Source organism: Python bivittatus, unplaced genomic scaffold (assembly GCF_059951505.1).
Source record: "Python bivittatus isolate LINGU-HERP-01145 unplaced genomic scaffold, Pbiv_v1 ctg000530_np1212, whole genome shotgun sequence".
Lineage (NCBI taxonomy): Eukaryota > Metazoa > Chordata > Lepidosauria > Squamata > Pythonidae > Python > Python bivittatus.
In genome coordinates, this window is record NW_028277085.1 from 4,109,729 (window position 1) to 4,136,142 (window position 26,414).

At 44.2% G+C, this 26,414-nt stretch overlaps 1 protein-coding gene across 2 annotated transcripts; it reads right to left on the reverse strand.

Moving 5' to 3' along the window:
* Positions 1-67: 67 nt before the first annotated feature.
* UBE2Q2 (ubiquitin conjugating enzyme E2 Q2) lies at positions 68-24,679 on the reverse strand. 2 transcript variants are annotated; one of them, XM_088148403.1, is made up of 13 exons: positions 24,389-24,679; positions 15,381-15,482; positions 13,807-13,911; positions 12,545-12,601; positions 11,884-12,021; positions 10,034-10,118; positions 7,173-7,233; positions 6,604-6,694; positions 6,386-6,444; positions 5,168-5,216; positions 3,696-3,791; positions 2,657-2,732; positions 68-1,788 (listed from the first exon to the last, which is right to left on the reverse strand). In XM_088148403.1, the coding sequence occupies exons 1-13, from the start codon at positions 24,581-24,583 to the stop codon at positions 1,757-1,759; spliced, it is 1,146 nt and encodes a 381-aa protein (XP_088004529.1). In that variant the 5' UTR covers positions 24,584-24,679; the 3' UTR covers positions 68-1,756. The 2 variants fall into 2 exon arrangements, with proteins under 2 accessions (XP_088004529.1, XP_088004530.1); XM_088148404.1 differs by having other exon boundaries at positions 2,666-2,732; positions 24,389-24,678.
* Between the last annotated feature and the right edge of the window lie 1,735 nt (positions 24,680-26,414).

The window sequence follows — 26,414 nt, forward strand, 5'->3', positions numbered from 1 at the left end:
CTATTTATACCAGCTTGAGAAAGATCACACTCAGTCCCCAAAAGACAACTCTTCCAGAAACATTAAGTAGAAATGGAATTCTTAAAATGGTTCTTTATTCATAAACTTGATGCAAGTTTACAGATTATTGTACACTGCTAAATACTTCTGAAATAAAAAAAAACACAATGAAACTCCCAATAAAATAAAATAGAGAAGCCAAGTGGGTGCACCTGTCATTTTGCTAGTCCATTGGAAATATTAAACAATTCAATTAATGTATCCAAAATATTAGCCTCAGGTTTTAAAGTGAGCTGTAGAAAACTCATAGAATTTGTCCTCTGATTTAAGACGGCTAACAGAATTCCATAGAAACAATATGTACAACCAAGTAAGCCAAAATCTTGGAAATCATCTGGAGAACATCCTCAAAAGATCATATGAAATAGAGTTCCACCAGGCACATGTCTTCAAATCTCTTCTTTCAAACTGAACCCCAGCATCTATCATCATTTACTTGGGTACCAAAGAAAGCACAGATGTAATCTTGCTGGTGACAATGGTGGGGCACAGGAGAACCGAGACATTTTTGGGCTTTAAAAGAAAAATGCCAATCCCTTTAATGCAATTCTGGTGAACGAAGAAAGTCAACACAAATTCATTTCTAAAAGAAACCACACACACAGACCTGATTTTTTTTAAAGGTAAGGCAATGATAAAGCAGTTACTGACCCACAGCAGTTACAAATCCAAATTCATTTCCTGAAAAAGGAAGAGCAGGTCCCCATTATTTTCTGAACAAAACTCACGGTCATAGCTATGGCAACATTTAAAAGGAACAACCGATCTGAATCAAGATCTTCCTGGGAATTCTGTGGCTTTTGTTTTAAAAAACTGGTCTTCTTAAAAAAAAAAATAAGGAGTGTCTTGATTTCTGCCAACTGCTTTTTAAGTTCATTAATCTACAAATGATTGCAACAACCCGTAAATAGAATTGAACTTGTAAAGAAGCTTTCTAGTATTTTAAATAACTTCAAGCTTTATACCTAGGGCTCCTTCTTGAGAAGAGCATTCTAGAGCCAAAAAATATCAGAACTGCCCAGCAAAAAATTGATGCCCTAGTGGATATGACCCGTTGCAAAGTTCTATTGGCACACCCTGGCTCTGCTTAAACAATGGATTTCTGCCCCCAAACAGTTCATAATCTCAAGACAGCCATGAAATAACACATTTTAATTATTTCACATTGCAGCTTTCTTCTATATCACTGTTAAACTTGGAAATTCTACAAACATTCTCAATTTTTAAGCCTGGAAAAAGAGAGATTGATTTAACAAGATCTGAAAACTCTACAACACGTTATTAAACTAACTTTATTCATCTTGGTTGGCTTTAAATAAAATATATTGCAGTTTTCTGCAGTCCATTCTAGAGAAAAAAACCCGAAGTGCATAGAAAAGTTGGTGGGAAAAAGCCGTTCCTATCATTTGATATTTTAGTAAACCAAGAACCCAGTTTGAGGGATTCAAACACTAAAATGTGGGAAAGTTGGTATGCTCAATCCACTGGGAAAATATAGGAAAGTTTTAAACTGTTCCATTCAAGATATTTGACTGATGAGCAGAACTCTGTATGGCTCTAATTTATACTGGATGTGTTGATCAACAGATTATCCACTAATTTCTTTATTAGCTGTTATGGGGCATTTATGGTCGAATCTGCATGGAAATAAAATCTTTTATTGACATTGGTCCAAATAGAAGTGTGGTCCCCAGTATTAACCATCTTCTTTTGGAGGTGTGAACCAGCCTGTAAGAAGAAAATAATTACACACTGACAAGTATGCAGGAACAATGGCAAAGCCCACTTTTAGACACTTTTATGCTTTCCAATCATTACATACAGTATCACTGAAGTCTAGGATGAATGCTGAGAGAGATGCCTTGGAAATCCACTGAAGGCCACTTGCTTACCACACTGCTGGGATTCTTACGCATAAAAATGCTGCAGATAGAAGTGTCTGTGCAAAAAATACCCATGTTTGTACATGGCTTATAGGGTTTGCGCAGCACGTGGGACAGAAATGTAGCCTTTTCTGCAGCTCCTTAACCCAACACCTGGCTTCCCGGGATCACAATGCAGCTGCCTGAAGAGTTGTGGACAGGGGCTCTGTGTGCCTCCCGTGAGGTCCAAAGGACCTTTTTCTCTTTGGATCCATCCAAGGTGCTGCAAGGCCCTCAGAATGTATTCCCATGTGGTAGGAAGCTCCAAATAAATGAAATTAATCAATCATTTAAATGGAAGCACACTGCTGTACTAACCCTCCCTTACACCAATGCTTCTCTGCAAGTCTGAAGCGTGAGAGAAGCTATAAGGAGGGCAGCATTAAAAGGAAAGTTTCTCCTCCTCTCATCAACACATCAGGACCAAACTAAGTGCATCCTTTATCTCCAGCTCCACGGATTCATCCACCCAATGGGTTTGAGGCAGAAAATCATTAATTATTGCCAACATTCCAAGGCTCAATTACTCAGTTCACAGATCCAGAATGAGGGCAAATGTACAGATACAGAAATGCACAAGAGATACACATGGGTATAGTAGCTTAAACCCCCCCCCCCTTCGATTGCTCTCTTCTGACATTATACTTACAAAACTATGTGTGTTACATACATACCATACATACCATTTTTCTCATGTAACTGTACTAGAGATTTATAAGACTGCTGTGCTCTTCCTAGATTATATTGGTTCTGGAAGAGAGACAATTGGTTTAAATGTTTTTTTTCCCCTTCTAAGGTTGACACAATCAGCTTGTGTGAAGAGGTTGAGACTGCTGGCAGCTCATATGCTTATAAAGAAATCTTCATGCTGTGTAAGGCAAAACCTAACCATTGCTTTTGAATAAACTGCAAATGCTTGAGTTCAATCAACACTTGATGATGTAAACCATGGTTTGCATACCACATTGACTGGGTTCTAACAATGCTGAGCTTAAAAAAACTTTAGTGGGATGTGTAAATTGCACCATGGTTTCACTTACCAAGGAGAGTTTCTACAGGGAAACTCTAAAAAGACCTGCTTAATCACTTTGTGAACAGAAACTTGCCTTTCAGCACTGGTTATTTGATGCAGATATAACCACCAAGGTTGAGACAAATTCATTTATTTATTAGATTTATATCCCGCCTGTATACAGGAGGTTAAAGGAGTGTACATAATGTTCCTTTCTCCTATTTTTCTCACAACCATCCTGTGAGGCAGGCTGGGCCAAGAGAGAGAGGGATTGGCCCAAAGTCACGCTAGAAGCTTCCATGGATGTGAGGGGACTAGAACCTGGGTCTCCCCACTCCTAGTCCACCATCTTCCCCACTGGACCATCCTGGTTTTTGGGCCAAGAGGGAGGGCATGGCAAAGTACCTGGCTTAACCCCAGCTGAGAATAGCCCATAAGCTGAGTCCTTACAGAGGGTGAGCAGCAGGAAACTACAACACATAAGGGCATTTAATTTAATTTAAAGTGGCACTACCAACTGTATAGAATACTGGAGGACTCCCAGATCATACTTCTGTTAAATGGATTTGTTTTAAAACCTGCATAATAAACAATCAAATGTGACCCATACTTTGACGCTGATTTTCAAGCCAACTGGTTTGCAGTAGAACACACACACTAAAGTCTTAAATAGCTGGGAATGAACACTAATGTAGGCTTACCTTATTTGCCCCAAACTGCACTCTGGCTTTTCCTTTGACTAACGTGGCATTAATCTGCATGATGACTGATTCTGTGGAATAGGCGCTACTCCAACCCTAGAACCAAAGAGGAGGTGGGGGGGGAGGAAGAATGTGAAGAAAAGTCCTCTGGAATCAGGGGTGTCCGCAGGGTAACGTACATAAAAATCAGGTGGTAATTGCACCATTGCAGCCACCATCTTGACTTTTTTGACTCCGTGGACACCACTGTCCAGAATAATGGCATTCTTTCCACTTCCACTTGTTCACAGTGGATTTGTCTCTGCCAAATCAGATTGACTGGATTAAAGTTGTAACTTTCTAAAAGACAATAATTTACTACAAGGAACATAAAGTAGACTACTGAAGAGAGATTAGGAGCAGCAGAGAAAGTCAACATATACATATTGCCAGATTCCGGCAAGAAAAATACAGCCGCAAAACTGAGTGCCAGACCCCATTAAAATTCATAGTGGTGGACTAAGTTCCTTAGATATTCTCCTTGAATCAGGAAAAAGCTCCCATTTCATTTCTCTACAATCACCCTTCCCTCAATTTGGAGCCTTTCAGAGATATTAAGACAACTTCCAAAAGTTCCACCATGATCAGAAACCAAATCTGATGCAGCCAAGAACTTCCCACAGGCAAACTTCAAACTCCACCCAGAGATGAGCAAGTACAATGATTTCCAACCTTGCGGCACACAGGAATACTGCAGGTTTTCCTTGCTGTGGGCACCATTTTTATTTTTACATATTGTTTTGTTCAAATTATTGTACTTCGGACACCTTATGCGAAGACCCAACTCTCTTGAGAAGTCTATAATGCTGGGAAATGTGGAAGGAAAGAGAAGAAGAGAGCAACCAGCATTAAATGGACAGAGTCCATTATGGTGGTGATGAATGCATGGTTAGAAGACCTGAAGGGCGAGGTTGGGGACAGCTCATCCTGGAGAAAATCTTACCTACTGTATGTGGCTGCTAAGAGTAGACAATACACTTGATGGCATGCATTCATTCAGTCGGACTGCTAAATGGCCTGTATCTTGGGAGAACACAGGCTCCCCTAAACTCTCGTATTGGGGGGACTACAAAAATGGGATTTGACAACCTTGGAAAATTTCACTCATTTCACTCAGTTAATATTAAATTTAAAATTTTTCACGGGAAAACATGTACTATTTTGCTAAGAGACATCATTTGTCAAACCTCCCTTATGTGGTGCTGGGAAACACTGTATTGGCTTCCCCTGCGGCGTCTGCAGTCTATCTGTGGCCAACCAAAGCTTAGGATAACAACATAATGATCCAAAAAAAGGAGTTTCAGTAGAACTCCCAGCCTACTTCTGGTCTACCCCAGTCTTAAGCCACCAATACCATCAATCCAGCATCAAAGGAAAAAAAAACGGAGATTGTTAAGGAGTGATCTGGGGCAAGACTCCAGTCCTGTATTTACCTGTTTAGTTAGAAGTTCCATGCATAAAGCACCTCCACCAAGAACATACCTGGGATACAAAATAGCAGATTAAGAACCACTTCCAATACATTAGTTAAACTTATGGACACTGGAGCCAGAGACTCTAACATGATTTGAAAAATCACTTTTTTGTCTATTTGTTTGTACCATGGCCATTCCAAATGTGACACTCTGGAAACTGAGATCATCAAAGCTGTAAAATCCACGGCTTTGGAGCAGGCAAACCACTTTGGAATCAGCTCTGTCGCGAGCCCAATGCAGCTCATTACCCAACTGTAGATAAGCACTGTGCACCTATTTCAATATTCCTTTTCTGACAACCATCTAGTTCTCATTCTGGGCATTTTTCACATTGCACTTTACTGCTCTCTAAATGGCTTAGGAAACCTTGGTAAACATTAAAATTTTACCCATTTTAATTCTTGCTCATATTCCACTAGTTAGATTAGGAAGCACCATCTCTTTCTCTTAATATCTCACATGCAAATATTTCACTCTCATAGGAAATAGATTTATCGTTGATAGTCCAGTTCAGGAATGATGGGGGGAAAGGGTTCTTGATACCCAACCTTAGATTTCTGGGCCTCTCTTTTCCACCTCTTTTACAGCTGCAAAATCAAAAGTATTTCCTTCTAAATTAACCAGAGTTTCTCTTTGCATTTAAACTTGCAAAATAATGGTTTCCTTAAACTCATGTCATGGAGATCAAATCACAGCTCAGATTCAGATGCAACAAGGAACTGTGGTTTGTTTAAAGAAAAAGCAGACCCTTCTGATTTTCCCCAGCAGCTGTACAAGAAGAGACAACCTGAACATGTGAAAATCTAAGGTTTGCCAAGATCAGTTCACGGAGTTTTAGTATCCTTTACACCTGAATTTAAAATATGTTTTGATTTCTGAAATGCCAGAGTTATAGCTACTTACATCTTGTATCTGGGTGCAGTAGGTGTTCCAGATAGTTCTCACACCATGGAAAACCCTCTTTTTGATTAGTGCCACAAACCATATTTCTTTGTGATCATCTGATCTGCTAGATCGGTTAGTTCTCCTTTTGCAAATCTCATTACTTCTCTTACTATTCTCTTACTATAAAACTTCCAAGGAAATATAGAAGGAGGTGCATCTCCAATTGTCCAGAATGCAAGTAGAATAGCAGATTTGTAATTTTCAATACTGATTTTAAAAAACTGGACCTACCCGCCACTGAGCACTGGGGAAACCACTCTTACAAATGGAGGGTCAAAAGGAAAATTATCCTAAAACAAATAAGAGGGAAGCATTAGCCTAAATCTTGGAAAGGACCATTCTCCCCAGAGCCATGAGCTCACAGCTCGGAAGAGGACTGAAATTTACTAGGAATACATTCAGTCATTACAAGGAACAGTCTCACATTGGTGAAGTGCTTTTCTTCCTACCTTAAAAGAGAAGTTGAGCAAAATATATTCCACTCCTTCTTTTTCTTTTAAGACTTGGAGATCACTATGTAATGGACTGTCTGGATCAACCCTAGCCATTGTAACAAGGAAGAGAAACAGCGGAAGAACTGGAATGATTCAACTGCAATTTCAAAGGACTGTTGGTGGTTTTTCCTTTTTCTTTTCAAAACAACTTGGCAACACCATCCTATGTCCTGTGCTCCCTTCGAAGCACAAACTCACCCATCTCCCAGGAAGTGACTTGCCCATAATAAAGGGATCAAACGAATAGCTTGGTGCCATGCCAATGATATCCAACCCACCTCTCTTCAGATGTGCTGGAACTAACAAAGAATTCTGGGAATTGTAGTCTCAGCACATCTGGAAAGGATTAACTCTCAACAAAAGAGAAGTTGCTGTTTCGCTGACAAAGTACAGATGCTCAACTGCAACACAAGAGAGTAGGCTTTTGGGGGGGGAGAGGGGAAGTCTGAGATCTGTGTTCTTACACAGTGTTAGTCGTTGCTCTTGACACAGTACAGGGCAGTGGGAAAACAAAGTAGACTTACTTTAAAAGTTTCACGTGCCACTCATACAGACTGTCATTTACAAGTTCCACTGAGTAAATCCCTGCAGGGGGGTGGGGGGGAATGAAAGAAAGAAGAGCATGATTAGGTGATGGACATCCTCAGAATGGGACTGGGAACTTCACAAAGCTTCAATACAAGGAAACTTGGCACATGGAAGTTCTTTTCCGTATCGGGGACTGACGTATCTCCAAGAATTCCCCCTACTTTTTACCGAAGAGCAATCCCAGGTCCTTGTGAAGAACTCGACAGGTGGATAAAAATGCCAAATCCAGTCTAAACATCTGGCTGACTGTGCGATCAACCATAATAATGGCATCTAGCTGACCTTTGAGCCTATTGCAACAGGAAACCGCTCCTTAACAGACTAAGATTAGAGCCCACATTGTGGTTATGTTATTAAATCTAAGCTGGTCTTTGCCTGTACAAACAGGATGAGAGGACTTTCTGGCACAAATGATATTTGCCCTTGAAATTAGACTCTGATGCCAGATCACCTCTAAATTCAGTATTAGGAGCACTGAGGAAAATGAGTCATGGGCTACATGAACTTTGCAGCCTTTCCAAAAGAGTAAAGAGAGGAATCAAGCTGGCAGGCTGCCCTTTCTGGAAGAAAATAGGGAGCCTGGACTAAAATTCTCAAGAGGCAGTGGCCTCAGGACATCTGGCATGTGTCCGTTTGCATGCAGGTGTTTCAACATGTGTGTGGGAATACATGCATTCACACATACATTCAGCAGATATCAGTGAGGTTCTCCATTCTCTGTATAGCTGAATATTAAGACTTCCCAGGTTGTGAAAGTTTTACTTTTGCCTGGATAAGCCTCCTATCCATATATCTATCACAGTATTGACAGAAACAGATGGACAACGCCAGATGTTCAGTGCATGAAATGTCCTCTTTCAAACCACAGCTGCTCCATGACATCCTGGATCTTTACAAAGAGCAAACACAAGTTTTTCTCGGTGGGGTTACTGCTCTGTATCATAAACGTTAAACTGCAGATAGCTAGCACCTAGTCTCTGGGGTATCCTGGTGGTTTGCCATCCAAGAATTAACTGGGTCAGACCCTGCTTAGCTAGGAGCTGCCATCTGCCATGAGGGTTCCAGATCTTAACTAGATTTTTAAAGGACATCCTAACTTTTTCTGTCAAGGAATTAAAGAATCAAATCGGGAAGGGAAGGGAAGGGAAGGGAAGGGAAGGGAAGGGAAGGGAAGGGAAGGGAAGGGAAGCTGTAATGCACACAGTCCATTGAAATATGACATCTCCATTACTACCTATTAATAAAGTTTGATGCTCAGACCAACAAATTCCATAATTAGTTCCAACAAGCACATTTTACAGTTTTTGGAAATTTTAAAATTAATTCTGGCCACCCTCTTTAGAAGCTGCAACAGTAACCCACTTTCGAGATCTCTGGAGCAACTGGCTGGAGTGAGGAAAGTTTACAAAGATGATTTTCAGGGAATATGTACTATTTCTGCCATTAAACACAGATCTAAATAGATACTTTTGTTAGCCGTGAATGCTATTTCTGTTGGTATAGCATAAATACACTGAACTGACAGAGCCCCCTAGATACCGCTTGATCTTTGGAAAATTACCACTAAGAGCCTTGCAATTCAATACAGAGATGATCCAGACATTACGATTCCCTTTATTCCCCTGCTGTGCTATTTCAGATACCGGACTATATAAGGAACAGAGAGGACAACTGTGTAATTGGCCAATCCATAGGAGAAAAGCAACGTGCAGGTGTTGACAAACTAAATGCACAATTCCCTCTTGAGGTGGCAAGTAAAGAGCTCTCTGATATATCCATTAACATAATTGAAGGATTCTGTATGGTGAGATGATTATCTTGGAAAGATTGCAATTTTGTTGGTTGTTTTAAAAAACTAGGATTCTAAGATGCAGCTATTTAACCAGGTGCAAAAGACAGACACAGAACTAAAACAACCACAGTGACCCTGCACCATTCCGGACGTTACCATTTGTTGTGGGCACCAGAACTGAATTTACCCAACACCTTACTACTGTTTATAGCAAGCATTCTTGCTCCGTCAGTATCTACAGTTAGAAAGGGCAACTGTAAAAAATATATACCAGAGGAGATAAATCAAGTGGTGCTTCATCATGCAGAACAGAGAAGACACAACAGGAAGCCTTCTGCTTAGTTAAGCAGATGAAACAATCAGTAGAAAATAGATAATGGGGGGGGAGGGATTAATTTTTCTTACTTGCTGCATTTTTTTGCAAAAAGCCCAAAAAAAATAATTTTCAGCTAAAAAGTAGAGTCTCTCTCATCATCCCTCCTTATGGCCAAGGAGGTGCTACTGAATTTAATTGGGACAGAGGTCTGGAGCAATGGTGTGCAAAGGACTATGAACCTGACATTATTAACACTTTCTCTGAGGTATGCAAATACCCAGGACTCCTGACGTCTGTTTATAATTTCACCTGTGGTATTTTGAGAAGGTGTAGAAAATGTTTTCATTTCAATTGAAAAAGAAAAAGTGAGCTTTAAAAAAGCGTATTTTGAAAAAGGACGCCCAAGGGAGATAATTCACTTAGAAATAATTTCCTGACCACACGGCTGCTGGATAAAGAATCATATAAGATCATATAAATATCATATTGTATCTCACACACACAAATATAAAACATCATATAATTCCAAATTTTTACATACTGATAATGCAAATCTATGCACGTTCTTTTAAAAGCATCCCATGGATTTTAACTCAGTTAAGCAGGTTGGGAATCATAGCTTCAGTTATGCTCACCAAAAAACTCTATGCCGTAAGATATTTGCTCCATTAAAAAAGGAAATCAGTTACCTGTCTTATAACTTTGTGACCTATATATATCCCTGAGTTCTTTCATAAGTCGATCTGAAGCTTGGACGGACCCAGAAACTGCACCCTGGAGAGGGAAAGAGAGGGAAAAGCTTAATTTTCTGAAGTTTTGAGGAAAAATACTAGGACTTCTCTCCTTTTTAAAATTAAAGCTAGCCATCACTAACATAGCAAAACCGATCCAGTATTTTAGAGGAGTGTTTCTCAACCTTGGGAACTTTCAGATGTGTGGACTTCAACTCCCAGAATTCCCCAGCCACACATCTTAAAGTGCCCAAGGTTGAGAAGCTCTGTGTTAGAGTGATGGCTGGTGTGGGTCTTCCGGGCTGTGTGGCCATGTTCTGGAAGTTTTGTTTCCTAACGTTTCGGCAGCATCTGTGACCAGCATCTTCAGAGTATACATCGGGACCACAAAACGCAGCATCCAGACCAGGATAAAAGAACATGAAAGACACTGCAGACTACAACAACCAGAAAAATCTGCAGTAGCTGAACATGCTCTCAAGCACACTGGACACAAAATCCTATTTGAAAACACAGAGATACTGGACAACACCAACAGCCACTATACCAGGCTATACCGGGAAGCACAGCTTCATATAAAAAAGAGGAGAGTCTAAAAATCAACAAAACCTGGCTACCAATCCTGAAAAATACAGCCTGCAAAAGGTCAACGAACTCAGCTCAACCACCAGGACGTGTGAACAGTTCACACAATGAACATACTAATCACCCCAGCAGCCCCTCGTTAACAACTCAATAGAAGAAAAAACCCTGCCTAATCCCCAGGAAGATACACACATATTCTGACACCAAAACAAGCAGCCACTCGTTAAGCCAAACCCAACCCCCCCACCACACATCCCCAACCCCCCCCCTTCAGATCTCTATAAATACCCACAAAAGGGTCACATCATCCTGCTCCTGTCTGTGCTCCTGCTCTCTGAAGATGCCGGTCACAGATGCTGGCGAAACGTTAGGAAACAAAACTTCCAGAACACGGCCACACAGCCCGGAAGACCCACACCAGCCATCGTATGCTGGCCGTGAAAGCCTTCGACAATACGTCTGTTTTAGAGTGTTAATGTCTAAGCAGACCTGGATGACAGATGGGTGGAAGAGTGCAAGCATTTCTGTCCTGTGGGTTTATATTTTATTTATATTCATCTAAGCTGCTGTATCTTTAAGACAAGAGATGAGGAGAATGCCAAGAGGCAATGTTAGGATAAGAAACTGGAATTGGTTTTGTTTCACTGAAATCCCTAGATTACACCAGAAAAGACCAATATCCCCTTAACAATTGCTGGCTAACAGGAACCTTCTAACAGAAACATTCCTATCCTCATTTTTAAAAAATTGGATGCCTCAGAAGTCAAATCTAGGATATATTTTGCACCAAATACATGCCCCAATATTGAGAATCTAAGATTTATTTAGGAATGAATACCTATTCTCCCTTTTTATCTTCCTGCTAAGAAGGATGTGGATTTTGAACCTGCACTCAACCACAGCAAGCAAATTTTGGATCCCTGTTTTTCTGGCATTTATTTATTATTTAGCTGTATGGACTGTTTAAAGAAACACACACTGAAAACCCCCACAATTTAAATACAAATATGAACAATCAACTCGAATAAAATGCAAAATAAAAACACCATATAATGTAGACAGTTACAAGGTGGTCGTTCAAAATCTAAAATAATATGAATTAAATGCCAATGAAACAGCCTGGTGTGTCTCTAATGCACCCCATCCACTTTCATATTTTACATACAGTGAAGTGCTATAAACTTTCTAATGGATTGCTTTCCGCTCACCTATCAAGCACTTACATTTAGGTGATCTTGCCTTTGATTCTTTCGGATTTTTTCCAAAATGGCCAGATTCTCCTTCTCAATGCCATCATCCTCGGATTTCTTCCCGTCTGCAGGTGCTTCCTCCTTCATGTCATAATGATCCAGATCGATGTCCTACAAGACAAGGGTGCAGACTGCTGGAAAGCAGAAGCAACAGATTGCTTAGAAACACATCAACAGCTTGGCAGGTTGTGTGGGATACCCATTTTTCTCGTCCTGGAGGAGCCACCTGAACGCATGAGTGCAAACACTTTACTTTGCAGTGGGCTGATAGGAATGGGCAAGGCTTACAATGCCCCAATCAGGGCACTGGAGGAAAGCATGAAGATCTGGACTGAGATCAAACTGGTTCCAACTGGTTCAAACAGAGGGGCTTTCTAAGAAGTGGAACCAGAAGGTACAGAAGGCAACTTGACGCCTCCCAGATATGAGGGACCATCATTGGCATAAGCTTGAGTTAACTGGTCAGCAACTGGTGGCTAGAGTCCAGAACATCTGGAGGGCAGCAGGATGGAGCAATATTGGTGGCCGTCTGATGTATTCCTTACAGCTTCCAATCTTCTTTTCCTCGACAGATTAAAAGCAACCGGAAGCAAGAGCGAGGAGGAAAGCAAGCTGCAAGCCAACAAAGACATACTTCACCCATATCTTCCTCCTCTTCCTCTTCCGATGTAACCTCTTCAGTCGTTCCATTCTGGAACAAAACAAAACCCATGTTCTCATCAATTAAATGAGCGTTTGCTTTTTCACAAAGAAGCAGGCAGCAGATGGGGCACAGCAGCTACGAGGCTGAGTTCCACTAGCTTATTTGGTGGCCTTGGCGCGGCAGGTCAGTTTGAGACTCTCATCCACAATATTGGGGCCACGAGGTTAGGGAATGCACGCAGAGCACAGCTTCTGGCATTCCTTGCAACCTCTTTGCCAGTGGAGGCCATCAGAAGAGTTTGTATGTTCTTCTGTGTAATGAAGCGACATGTTGGGTCTGCTTTAATCTTGTGTGGGATGTTTGTGTGCGCACGGGAAGTGGGAGAACTTGGGGCTGCACACGCTCTAGTCTAGTCTAAAATGGAGCAGTCAGCAGTATTTCAAGAGATGCATTGGGGGAATGTGCGGAGAAACTTTTTTCTCCACAGCCTCTGGCTGGAGCCTTCCCCTCTTCAAACTCCATCTCCCTGTTGCTGGTTGGTTCCTTCGCACCCAATTTGGTCCTGCTCTGGTCAATTGTCAGAGAGTTATTCTGCTGAGGGACAAAAAGACCCAAGTCCCTGTATATAATTTCTTTCCAACCTACTATTGGGTGGGAAAGAATAAAGCAAGTGTGGGTGAAATGTTTTTAGCACACAGAAGTAGTGGTGGTGGTGGTGGACTGATGGCTCTCCAGATGTTGCTGAATAAACGCTCCCAACAGCCCAGACCCCTGGGCGGCCACAGCTTCCTTGTCTCCATACGGCGACCCTCTGATAGCTGCCATTCTGCCTTTTCAGCCATCCCCCATCTCTTCTGAATGCTGGCTGGGGAATTCTGGGAGTTGAAGTCCACACATCTTCAAGTGGCCAAGGTCGAGAAACACTAAGCTAGAGGAACTGTTGCACGTGACTACTTGCAGGGAAGGGTGGAGAAAGCCAGGAAGAAGAGGACAACCCAAACTGCCCTCTCCATGAATCTGACTTGAGACATGAAACCAAGCTTTTCTGGGCGTGGCCCCACGCTAGCAGAGCTAAATAAAGCATGCTCCTTGCCTGCAAGGAGACCAACCGCTGAGCATCAAAAAGCCACTCGCTCCGGACAGCAATGACGGGCCTCTTAGTCATCTTTCACACCCTTGAATGAAACTCTGCAGTCATCTGCCTCATTAGTAGGAGTTTCAGTCCTCTGCCCTAAGCCATTTCTGGGCCTTACCTGGCTGGATGGCAATGGTTGATCTAACATTTCAACATCCGGATGCTGAGGAAGATTGTATAATCTGCAGAGGTCACAGATCAATCGCTTCAGCTGCTGGAGAAGCTGCGGAAGAAATTCAAAGGGAGAATAAATGGCTTGTGTTTTTTTTCAAAGAAGATTTCTCTTCAGCTCACATCCCACAAGCACCACTGGTTTTTCTTGAGTCATAAGCAAAAAGACCACTGCCTCTTAAACAAATGTCTGTTAATTAATCAGTGGATCAAGGAAGCACCAAGTACTTACATTATTAGTGTTTGATCTTTAGTCCTAACTAAATTTCCCTCTGCAGTAGCTCACCCTGTTCCAATCATTCTAGGAAGGGGGGCAGAGAAAGCCTTGATTCACTGCTCCTCTGATACAGGTAGTCCTCGCTTAATGACCACAATAGGGACCAGAAAATTGGTTGTTGTGGGGCGGTCGTTAAGCAAATTACCATGATTATTAAGCGAATCACACAGTTGTCAAGTGAATCACATAGTTCCCCATTGATTTTGCTTTCCAGAAGCTGGCTAGGAAGGTTGTAAATTGTGATCATGTGACCCCAGGACGCTGCAACTGTTGTAAGTGCAAGCTGGCTGCCAAGCGCCCGGATCGCGATCACATGTCCACAGGGGTGGTGGGACGGTCGCAACTTCGGGCACTGGTCATATGTCGGTTTTTAGCACTGTTGTACCTTTGAACAGTCACTAAATGAATGATTGTTAAGTGAGGACTACCTGTAATACATTCATGCCAGAGGGCATGGAAAATCAGTATAGCAAAGCTTGTCTAGAAGCCTTCTCCCTGCTCTATTAACTTTCCACATGCAGAGAGATCTTGAAATTAGCCAATGATTCTCCCACCTTGGAAAATAAAATCTTTGGCAGGTGGCTTAGTGAAAAAAAACTAACAACAACTCAAAAACCCAACTCCAGGAAGTACTGCTGCACATAAAAACATTAAAAATGGATTCTAAGCGCCAGCAGGGAGACAATTAAGTTTGCCAATAAAAAGCCTTCTAAGAGATCTGCAGCATGACTAAAGACAAAGGAGAATGCAGAAGCCAGTATTTCAAGTGAGGATCCAGCCCGCTGCAGGACAGTGATAAGAGGAATGCTCTTTTTATTTTCTACACGATGCATTCAAGGTGCTGGAAATGATGTTTTGAAAGAGAACCCTTCCTCCCAGCTTTCGTTCTCTTGCATATGCAGAACGCTGGGATGTAAATCAAAATAATAACCTATCTAAGTGGTTTGCAAAAATTGTTTTCTTCAGTAGCACACTGCAGGCAGGTTTCCCACGTCGAGCACTTTCTATTCATTCAGCTCCCTGCCTGCAGTTGCTAAAAGATTTGTGAAAGTTCTTTAGCTCTGCAGCTAATCATTAAAACAAACTGACGAGATAATTGTTATTTTGGGAAGGGCTTCACTTGATCAGCGCTAAGCTATCCGAGTTGAACTCAATTAAAAACAATATCCTTCCAAGATTTGAACCCGAGACACAATTCAGCACTTCGGGTCAGATTAAAGGAAGTCAGAGAAGTGATTCCTCACCAAAGTATTGCTTTTAATGTCCTCTAATCGCTCCAGCACTGAAGTCAAGTTGGGGTCATCTGATTCCACGAACCATATTGGCGATGAAGACGGGTAAGACTCCTGCATTTTTAGGAGAACAAAAGGCTTAGCACAATCGAAGCAAGGAATAGCTCTCAGCCCACCCACCTGCTCACATTACTTTTGTGGAATCCCGAGGCTTGCACCTTTAAAAAAAAGGGTTACATCCCAGTCTTCAAAAGGTGGCCCAGTGTCAGCTTTGCGAGGTAGACCAGACAGGAAATATGGCCAGATGAGCTAATTCTACTTTATTGTAAGGTTACATTAACAGAATCTTGCAAATCTCTCTCCCATCTCCTTTACAGCCTGAGAAACTAGGGAGGGTCCCTTCTGAGCCTCTTCTCCCACCCACTATCCAGCTGTGGGCTATGCTTCCTCTTATCTGACCATTCCCTTCACAGTATCTTTTGGCCCAATCTCCCAAGGTCATTCCCACATATCATTACACCCAGCTACGCTAAAGGGTTCCTGCATCCTTCCCCAAACCAAAGGCTTTTCAGTTGCAATAGGTAAGCAGATTTTATTATTTAGAGCCAAAGGAGAGAAACATACAACCCCAAACGGGAACAGGATTATACAAAATTACATAAAAACATCAGAATGAGGCTCCCGCTGTGGGAGGCCTTGTGGTAACTGATGGCTCATTTTTACTGTTGCTGCACTACATTTTGCTACTGTCTGAGTTATGGAAGGTTTAACATCTGAAAAGATAAGTCACCTGAACAATTATTTATTTATTTTCTATAGCCACCCATCTCAGCCAAGCGACTCTGGGTGGCGAACAATTCTAAAATGGTCTTTTCTAAAAGTTCTAAAAAAAACTTTTTCTGCCTAGGGTACTGTTGGAGAAAAGGCAGAATGTAGATGTTTTGGATAGGTGCAAGAGGAAAAAGACTCCCAAATCCCATAGCGTCACCCTGGGAATTCTAAGAGTTGGAGGATGGATGCTCCAGAAAATAAACCCCACCACTTCATCTTGTGGTGCAATCAGCTTGCTTTGCTGATGCAACCAGAACTGCCTTCACCCAAGCAGGCAACAGACACTGAAAACGAAAGAGACACTTCCAGCATCTCCGGCCCCAGAAAGGAAACAAAGGTTCCTGTCTGGCCAGTGGGAGGCAGTTCCTGTTTATCAGAGTTCACAGACAGGCAAAACCTATCTTGCACATGCAGCCACCACGACAGACTCTACCACCCTTGGCAGAAAATGGCATTTTCACTCTTCCTTGGAAAGCAAGACAAGAGTCCCACCCTTCTAAGGAACCTGGAGAAGTCCCTGTGATAACTATGCAAAGCTATGGGTCAATGTAATCTGACATTGTGAACCGCCACACTCCAAGCACCACCTCTCCTGGGCCAAAGGGAGCCCTCTGCTCTCCGTGGCTGGCTCTTCTTCCCCAAGAGAGCTTCTTCTCTAGGGTGGGGAGAGAGAAAGCCCCTAACAAGGAGGACAGGAGATCTGTAGAAGCAAGAAGTTGATCCAACTCAGAAAAAGACTAGATTGCTGTGCAAGGAACGGCAGAACTGAACTCAGGAATCGCATTAAGACATGATGTAAGTGCAGACAGGCCAGTTCCAAGCTGGGGAAGTGTAATGTCCCAGACGTGAGTGCTGGAAAGAAATTTAAATGGCTAGCTGACCTCGCCATTCATTCAGGGTTGGGTTTAAAGCAGCAACGGGGACCTGAAGCCCTGCAGATCTTGCTGAGTGACAACTTCCAGCATCCCTCACCGCTCCCTTGTGGATTGTGTCTTCTTGTGCAGGCTTCCCACAACCCAATAAATCATGGATTACAAACCACAGTGATTGGGTTCCCACCACCCACTTAGCCACAAAGAAGCAAGCAACTTTCTGGCTTTCACACACCAGCTGAACCTCATGAGCAAAGGCGAGAAACATTGCCCTGGACAGCAAGTAACCAGCTTTTGTATTGTCGAAGGCTTTCACGGCCAGCATACGATGGCTGGTGTGGGTCTTCCGGGCTGTATGGCCGTGATCTTCAAGACTTCAAGACCACAGCCAGACAGCCCGGAAGACCCACACCAGCTAACCAGCTTTTGTTCACAAGAACTTTCTCTGCCCATAATCTTCATTTCTCCATTTTACTTTACTCCAACTGTTCTACTCAAACCCTGACTGTGGCCAACCACAATACCCCCCCATGAGCCATTCATAATCATGTTGGTTTCCCCACTTGCTAGAATTATTTCCCCAGCTCAGCATCTGCCAGGTTTCTTAAAGGTGTCAGGCCCAGTGATCTCCCACCATCGCAGTCTCTTCAAACAGACACAGTCCCTGCAGGTAGAAGAATAAATCATCAGGGAGAGGGCTGCTGGCCTCCTCGCAACAAAACCGTTTCCTAGACGCAGAGAAATGTGCGGCCCCATCATTGTTCCTCCATCTGCAGTTGGTGGGAATTCACCTTCTGATGGAGATGGAGGAGCCCATACTTGTTCTCAGCAATTAGCAGATAAGAAAACAAGCAGTCCTAATGAGAAGCCATTTTGCACACCTTCGGATCAAAGAGTCTAAGTCGGCTTTATTTTAATACTGTGATTGGACTTGCTGCTTGCTACCACAATATTTGCACTGTCTTTTTCCAACCTGCCTCTGAATTACCAAGCCCCCCGTATCGTATCAGGAGGACTGTGGGAGCAGTTTTCAATCTAACACATTTCACTAAAAGGCATTTTAATAAAACACATTAGGGTGAAAGGTGCTCCCGCACGGCTTCTGATTTTTGAATACCACAGGCTACCATGACTCTTTGCCTACAAAGCCCATATCGTTTTCTTGGCAGTTTTATGGAAGGGGGTTTGCTGTTTTCTTTTTTCAACTTCCCTGTTTACCCAGCACTTCTGGAATTCCCCAGAAGTTCCCCACCCAAATACTAACCAGGGTTGGCCCGGCTTAGCTTCCAAGATGAGCCAAGGTCAGCTAGGTGCCACAACTGGACGGCATCCAAAAGGATCCAAAGTGCATCCCCGTGACGTGAAAGGAGTCTAACTGCCAGGACAAATTGGCCTGGCTGCTTTCATTATCCAGAGTGTTGACGGCTTCACCGCTTAACTGCATAAGGATTTTACCTGAATACAATGCTTTGTCCCAGGTGGAACAGACAATTCCCTTTTGAAGGGGCAAGAGAGAAAGCACATCTTGTTTGTTCTGCGCAACACAGCACCTCCATGCATGGAGACTGGGAGTTGACATCATTCACAAACAGTTTACGTTGGTTTTACTTGGAGTGGGGCCCGAGTTCTAGGCTAAGGACCCTTTTGGGAGCAGGGGACAAGTAATCAGCTTCTCCCAGGGTCAGCAAAATGTAGCTGCCAGAAAGAACACACTTTGTAGGAGAGTAGCCAACCTCCCCTGTGTAATTCAGGTGGACAGGACTACACTTCCCACACACCCCCAGCCTACCTCTGTTGAAAGACAGCATATTAAAATGTGTAGCCTCCTTAATATGCTTGCAACCTTATGTCCTGGAGATGTTTTGTGTTACAACTCCCATAATCCTTCAACCTCAGTTGGACTGGTGGGGATGATGCGAGTAGGACCACTGGTTCTCTTAGATTAGCCAGCAAAAAAGATTGTCACCACCGTAACCTCTACTCTTCTGACTCTCTATGCAAAAATAACACCTAGTCATCTTCCTGGCATGAAGGCTACGGTCTCCTCATCCAGGAATTCCTGCAGGCGACGTGCCAGCCATGGGGCGAGGTTGAATAGGCATTTGATTGAAATTCCTGTTTTTGTTGCCCAGTGTCTCACAAGGACACAGAAGCCTGCAATTCAAGGATGGCTTGCAACTGAGCAACACCCACTGTTTGACAGCAGCTATGTCCTCCCTATGGTGCTAACTAGAGAAGATGTGAAGTACAGTTCTATACACCGAGAAGGTACCGGTCCAAAGAAAGCTGTACAGAAGCCTCAGGGCTAATGAACAACTTGCATTTTTCTTTCTCTGTAAGAGGACACAACCCAAGAGTCCCTAAAGCAGCAACATCTTCAAATTTCTACCCAAAGCCTACAGCTACTGGACAGTCTCCATGACCCCCAAAACAGCCCCACAGCCTTGATAAGTGACGACAGGGCAGCACCTGTATACTGACAGGCGATTCTGTTCACCAAAGTGATCAACCTTGTCATGGATCGGGTTAAGGATCTCTCTCCCAGCCAAGTTGTAGGAATCAAGCCATGGCAGCTGATCAACAGTGGTTTAGAGCTTGGCATGCTAACTCATTCAACTCTGGCCTATGCAACAACAAGCCATGGTTGCAGCAGAGGAAGTCAATCTAATCTGCAGAACAGCTTGGCAAGGGGGAAAAAATCCATCATGCTGGAGATCGATCCTGGGTTCCACTTTCCAGACACATGAGCAAATCATTCCAACTCACAGCATAGACTTTTGTTACTTACAGGTGCAGACTAACTGGGCTGTTGGCAGCTGACTAACTTAGTCTTCTACTCCATCACCAACTGCAGGGCAACCCACCCAGGAAGCCTACCTCCCCCATGCAGGGCATGGATCCTGAACCCTCATGAATTTACTCAGAACACTCTCTGCTGTGCATTGCCACAATTATTCCCAAGCAGGTGCTTGGGATCCTAAATGCTCTAGAGCAGTGTTTCTCAATCTCAGCAACTTTTAAGATATGTGGACTTCAACTCCCAGATTCCCCAGCTGGCTGGGGAATTCTGGGAGTTGAAGTCCACACATTAAAGTTGCTGAGGTTGAAAAATACTGCTCTAGACCTACTACGATGCCATCAGAAAAGTGGAAAGGCCATTAGGCATACAGCAAGGAGGCAAGCTTAAATGTTTGCAAAAACTAGAGCAAAGCTGTTTCACTTCAGTGGCCCAAAGGGCTGCTGGTATATAGTAAAATGTATACATAGCACAATGCTTAATATTACAGGTAGTCCTCATTTACTAGCTGCCTCATTTAGTGACTTTTCAAAGTTACGACAGTGTAAAAAAAAAAAAGCTTTGCAACCAATCCTGGCATTTACAACTATTGCAGCATCCCGCAGTCACATGATCACCATTTGTGCAGTTCACAACTGGCTGGTGACAAGCAGAGTTAATGGAGAATACAGAAGTAAAATCATAAGTCCCAGCCATGTGATATCACGCTTAACAACTGAAGTGGAAGTGAGGTTGTAAGTCCGTCGTGGTCACCTGATTTTCTGCTTAGTGAGCGCAGCACTTAATGACAGAGTTGCCGGTCCCAATTCTGGTTGCTAAGCGAGGACTACCTGTAGTTTTATTTGCTATGATGGCGTGTAACAACTTCAAACACACCCCAAACTGCCAATATTTTTTTAAAATCCTACTGAGCAAAGAAGGGAGAGAGAGATCTTACTTCTGCCAGCTTGCATATTTGCCCAACTGGTCAGTGGCTACCCAAACAAACGTTGATATGCGAGGCAGGTGCCTAGGGCATTCAGTAGTCAGTTCCTAAAGCTGTCACTAGTGCCATGCAGCATTTTGAAAATAATTTGGAAAAAAAGTTTTAGAGTATGCATCAATCTGCAACTCTTTAAAGCAGCTGTGCCTTTTCCCAGGATGCCCTTCTGCAGCTGCTGCATGACCTGCTGGATTATGCCAGGACTTAATGATCATTTGAGGGTGGGGGAAGCAGAGGTAAAGACCAGTCCAAGGCACAACCTCAATTTTTTTCTTAGTCAGCTTGAAATGTTCCTTCTGATTCTCAAAAGGTACAGGATGCCTCGGGACTGAACCTGGCAAGGTATCTGGGGCAGCCTAAATCTCAGCATCTCTTATTTGAAGGATCACAATTAAGCAGGTGATGGCAAAAGTCTCTGGCCCTGACCTCCAAGAGGTGGTACCCAACCAGACTACATTGAGACGGAAAACCATAAACATCCTTAATGGCAGGATGGTTTGTGTTGTACAGACCCTGATTCCTCCCTCCCCTCCCCCAAAGAAAGATGCAGCAGTCGGGGAAAGAAATCATACTGTATCTTACAATTACTGTACTACCAGGCCAGAAAAGTACAGTGAGTTACACCCCCATCCTCAGCAACTTCTTGTCCTTAAATCCCAAACTTGTTTGCTTGCCCTCTCAGAGTTCCAGACTGTTTAGATGCCTGGCAGCACAGGAAAAAAACAATTACCTGCTACATCTCAGCCACCTAAGTGAGATTTAATGAGCAGGAGAGCTGGATATTTTTGTCCCTGCACTAATTCTGGTCTCCACTCAAATCTAGGATGAGCTTGATTATTTATTCAATCTAGTCCAACCCACTGGATCTCAGCCAGCCTCCTTGAGATTTTCTGACTCTTCCCCCCAACCCCTCTCCACTTCCTGCCAATATACAGCTTCTGTATATATTTCTAACCCTGGTCCACCTCCACCCCCCAGCCAAGGAATCTCCTTTCCTCAGTTTCCTGTGATTCTTCGCCTTTGCTCTATCAGGGCCTTCTGCCTCTCCAGAATGGCATTCCCCAAAGTGGTGCCCACCAGCTGGAATTACAGCCATGGGCTTCCTGGCCTCTCTTCTGTCTCAGAGCATTCAACAACATTTCAAGGGAGTTCAGGAGGGGAAAATATTTTGATGATCAAAAGCAGGGCAATGTAGAGAGGACCCACTGGGCTGATATCTCATTTAATTTTCCCCAGGAGGAGGTTTGGAGAACTGCACCCAGCCAAACAGGGCCAGATCCAGTTGGTATTTGGAAGGGAGACAACCATGGTGTCCCAGAACTATAGGCTGGGAAAAAACAACAACCCCAAAAGCAATAATGGCAAACCTCTTCCATATTATTGCCAAGGAAATACTGCATGGCTCAAGAGTATTTTTACTCTTAAGCTCTGCCTTTAGGGATTATACTAATATTTTCGTGAAGCTCTGGTTTAAAAAGGCAGAAACAATGCTGGCAAATTTTAAAAGACTCAGAAGGCATTCCAGGGCCTGCAAACAGAGGATTTTCGAGCCACAGATAGCCCCAATGTTGTAAGCTGACCAGCCATGCCATGCTCCAGGAAGCCCACCCCCGCTGGGCGCCCTCTTCCTCTAGAAGATTTTGCCTTCTAGGACCAAGTGCTTTTATGTTCCCCCAAACCACCAAATTAGATTTAAGACCATCAACTGCCCTTGGGCCATAACTGAATTCTCCTCCAATCATTATAAATGCTATATTTGAAACTCCCTCTATGGCCTAAACATATTTCACTGCTTTTAAGCAAATTATACCGGGGATTGTCAAACTGCGATTCCTGATCCCATATGGGAGAGGGAAATTGGGACTTCAAGGGGTTTGTGCATGCAAAGTTCCAGAACTAGCTTTGGTCTGCCTGTCCAGGCAAAACAGGAACAAGTTCTTACAGGACTCCAGCTTTGCCCGTACAAATGCTCACACAAACCTGAGCTCTATTAAGCAAAGCAGGATTGCTATCAGTTACTCATTCCTGCTCTGCCTGGACAAGCTGATGTCAAAGTCTGGATTCACTACAGTTCAGCCACTTAAAAGTGGGCCAAGAAATTAAGAGGGAATTATGCAAAATTAAACCAGCTCTTCTTTCAGATTCATAAATGGCTTTTTTAAAATAGTTTATTTCCAATAAAAAGCTTTTATGTTACAGAATTATAAAGTTCTGTGTTTTGATGTCTGAATTATTAAGAGGTATATTTCCTTCTTGCCCAATTCTACCCCCAATGCCATCATTAGTTTTCATAAATTAGAAGCTCATTTATCATTTGAAAGGGAGGGGGAGACAGCAATGCAAAGTTTCAGAGACCCCAAGTTATACAATCTTTTCCCATTGCTCCATCCTCCTTTTAAATGTGGTAGGAGTAAGGCTACCCAGCCTCCTTTAATGCCACAGGAATAACTTCACCCAGCCTCCTTAATGCTCAAGCTTAAAGATCAGACAGTAATATTTTTGCATGCCTCCCTATTAGCAAATCTATCATTCCCTCCTTCAAGATGACAAATCTTGGCTTTCAAGTTAAGGTTTTCTCAGCTGGTAGTAAAGGAAAGGCTTCCCCCCCCCCCAAGCCAATTACTTACTACCTCCCTCTTGAACGTCCACCTTCTGTGGGTGGGAATATCCTCCTGAATCCTAGGGGGAACTAAGGGGGGAAGACCTTTTCCCCCCACCCCAACCCTTTCCGAAGACAGAAATCAAAGCGGAAGGAGAACAGGGCAGCATTTTCCAATGCCCCAGCTTCCTGTGTGAAAGCTGTTAGTTGCAAAAGATAGACGAAAGCGACACTGTTTAAAGTGGGGTGGGGTGGGGTGGGGGTCATTTCCTTTTGAATCACCCTTTCAAAACTTTGGAGACAAACCCCATTTCCGGAGAGAGAGAGAGAGAGAGAGAGAGAGAGAGAGATCTTAATGGGAAGTTACTCCGGAGGACAGGAAAACAATTCACACCGCAGCCGGATTTTCTCCCAGGAAAGGTGGGCAGGGTCTCTAAGATGGGAAACGTAGTACCCCCACACCTTTGCAGGGAAGGCCAGCTCATCAGCGTGTCCCGAGGCCTCCCTGCCAGTCCCCCCAAGCTTTCCTGAGCTTCGGGCAATCCGGGTCTGCGAAACGCTCCAGCTTCTGAGCCTGCACAGAGTTCACCCGCAGTTTGTAGGGCTCAGACTTTTCCTACTTCCCCCTCCCTGTCTAGCCTGGCCTTCTGCTCGCCCCTCCACCTTTGGGAGCATCCTCTTTCGAGGACCCCAGCAGCGCCTGCTCTCCAAAGGGGGCTCCTTCAGCCCCACTCCTCCCATGCAGCAATGAACCCCCCCCCCCACGGCAGCTTAGAAGACAAGGGGGAGGGCTGGGGCCAAAGAGGCAGCCCCGACTGCCCCGGGGGTGCTGCAGCCTGCCGGTCCCGGGCAGCGCTGGGGGGCGGCCGAGAGAGGGTGCCCCGCCGGGAGGGGGAGGGGGAGGGGGACCCCCACCCCCCCACGCCCCCCCCTCCGCACCGTGATGTTGCAGTGGATGGCCAGCGGCGGCGGCGGCGGGGCCGGGCCGGGGCCGGGGCCGGGGCCGGCGGGCAGCGGCACGAAGTGGCAGTGCAGCTCGTCCAGCTTCCAGGAGACGATGCGGAAGCGCTCGTGGTCGCGGCCGAAGATGGACTCCAGCAGCCGCAGCTCGGCCTTCAGCCCCGAGACCGCCATCCTGGCCGCATCGCCGCGCCGCTGCAGGCCTCGCCGCCCCAGCCCCAGCCCCGGCCCCGGCCCCGGCCCCTGCCCGGCCCCACCCGCCGCGCCGGGCCGAGCCCCGCCGGGCCGCCCCTTCCTCCGCCCCGCCGCGCCGCGCCCCGCCCCGCCAAGCCCGGCCTCCGCCGCTCCGTGGCCGGGGAGGCTCCGCGCGCCCCCCGAGGGTGGAGAGGGTCCCCGGAGGGGAAGGGTCCGCCTCCCCCCCAAGGAGGACTCCCGCGCCCATCCTCCCCAATGGAGGGAGGGGGTCCTGGTGGGGAAGGGTCCGCCTCCCCCCCAAAGGAAGACTCCAGCGCCCATCCTCCCCGGAGGACAGAGGGGGTCTGCGGTGGGGAAGGGTCCGCCTCCCCCCAAGGAGGACTCTAGCACCTGTCCTCCCCAATGGAGGGAGGGGGTCCTGGTGGGGAAGGGTCCGCCTCCCCCCCAACAGGTTACTTTGTAACTTCACCTCTGGTTTGTAGCTGCATCAGTTCTGCAGAGGGGGAAGAGTCTTAATCTTCCATTCAGTTAACCAAAATGTCTTCTCAAAGCAGCGCCTTCAGTAAAAGCTGGTTAACCCCGTTTGCTTTGCTACCCGCCTCTTGGTGATGTACATATAGACCTGCTCACCAGAAAATGGTCCATGTATGATTAGGATAGGATAGGATAGGATAATAATATAATTATATGTATTATAATTATAATAATAATATAATGGCTTATGGGAAAGAGTTTAATTATTTATTTATTTTTCAAATTTATATACACTGCCCATCTCATTAGAAAAGTGATTCTAGGCAGCGTTACACATAAAAAACTATAAAACCCTAGAAAAAATATATATAAGTTAAGAACGACAAAAGGTTACAATTAAGCTAAAAAGTTAAAACTACAATGCCAACTAGAAAGGTGGAGAGAGTATCCTGAAGCTACCAACCACCCCCTGAAGCTGCAAACCCCCGTTGGGTCCCCATGCTGGTTGGCAGAGCCAGGTCTTAACGCCCTTTCGGAAGGTGGGTTAGGGGAAGTTGAAATTAAACCTGGAATTTTTCAAGGTGACTCATGATCATCTTTACACTATCAGTGGTCCCATTGACAATAATTTTGAACAAGACAAACTGGATATTGGTTAGAAAAGGAGTAAAAATATCACATTTACTCTAGATGGATGACTTAAAACCATTTGGAAAAAATGAAGGCTGAACTGGATTCCTTGCTAAAAAGCACAAAAGAATTCAGTAAAGACACTGGAATGTAATTTGGCATCGGCAAGTCTGCAACTCTAGCCATGAAGGCTGGCAAAATTGTTGAAGACGATAGAACACAGCTTGGTAATAAAGATTTGATCAATGCACCAGCGCCAGAAGAAGGCTACAAATATTTGGGAGTTTTGGAAGCTTCTGATTTATTACAGAACCAAGACAAAGAAAGTACTTCTGCCGAACATATTAAATGAGCTTGAAAAATTTTGAAATCAGAACTAAATGGTGGAAACATCATCAAGGCAATCAATACCTGGGCAGTCCCCATTAGGCAATATACAGCATGATTAGTTGACTGGACCCAGATGGAACTTGATAACTTGGATCGGAAAACAAGAAAACTAATGACAGTATACCAAGCTTTACACCCAAAAAATGTTAATCGGCTGTATTTATCAAGAGCTGAAGGGGGCAGAAGACTCCTACAGGTCAAACAAACCATGGAGGAAGAAAAACATGGCTTGAATGAGTGTATTAAGAAAAGCGAACAACCCTCATTGAAGGAGGTCAATCAAGGAAAGCTATTGAAAACCACAGCGGTGAAGGCT

Bases quoted from the DNA above. Each gene is read 5' to 3' on its own strand.
- UBE2Q2 (XM_088148403.1), bottom strand. From the start codon at position 24,583: ATGGCGGTCTCGGGGCTGAAGGCCGAGCTGCGGCTGCTGGAGTCCATC. The intron at 6,695-7,172 runs GTAAGTCTACTT...TACAATGGCTAG, and splicing joins TGGCACGTGAAACTTTTAAA to GGTTGATCCAGACAGTCCAT. The intron at 6,445-6,603 runs GTAGGAAGAAAA...TATTTGTTTTAG, and splicing joins TGCTCAACTTCTCTTTTAAG to GATAATTTTCCTTTTGACCC.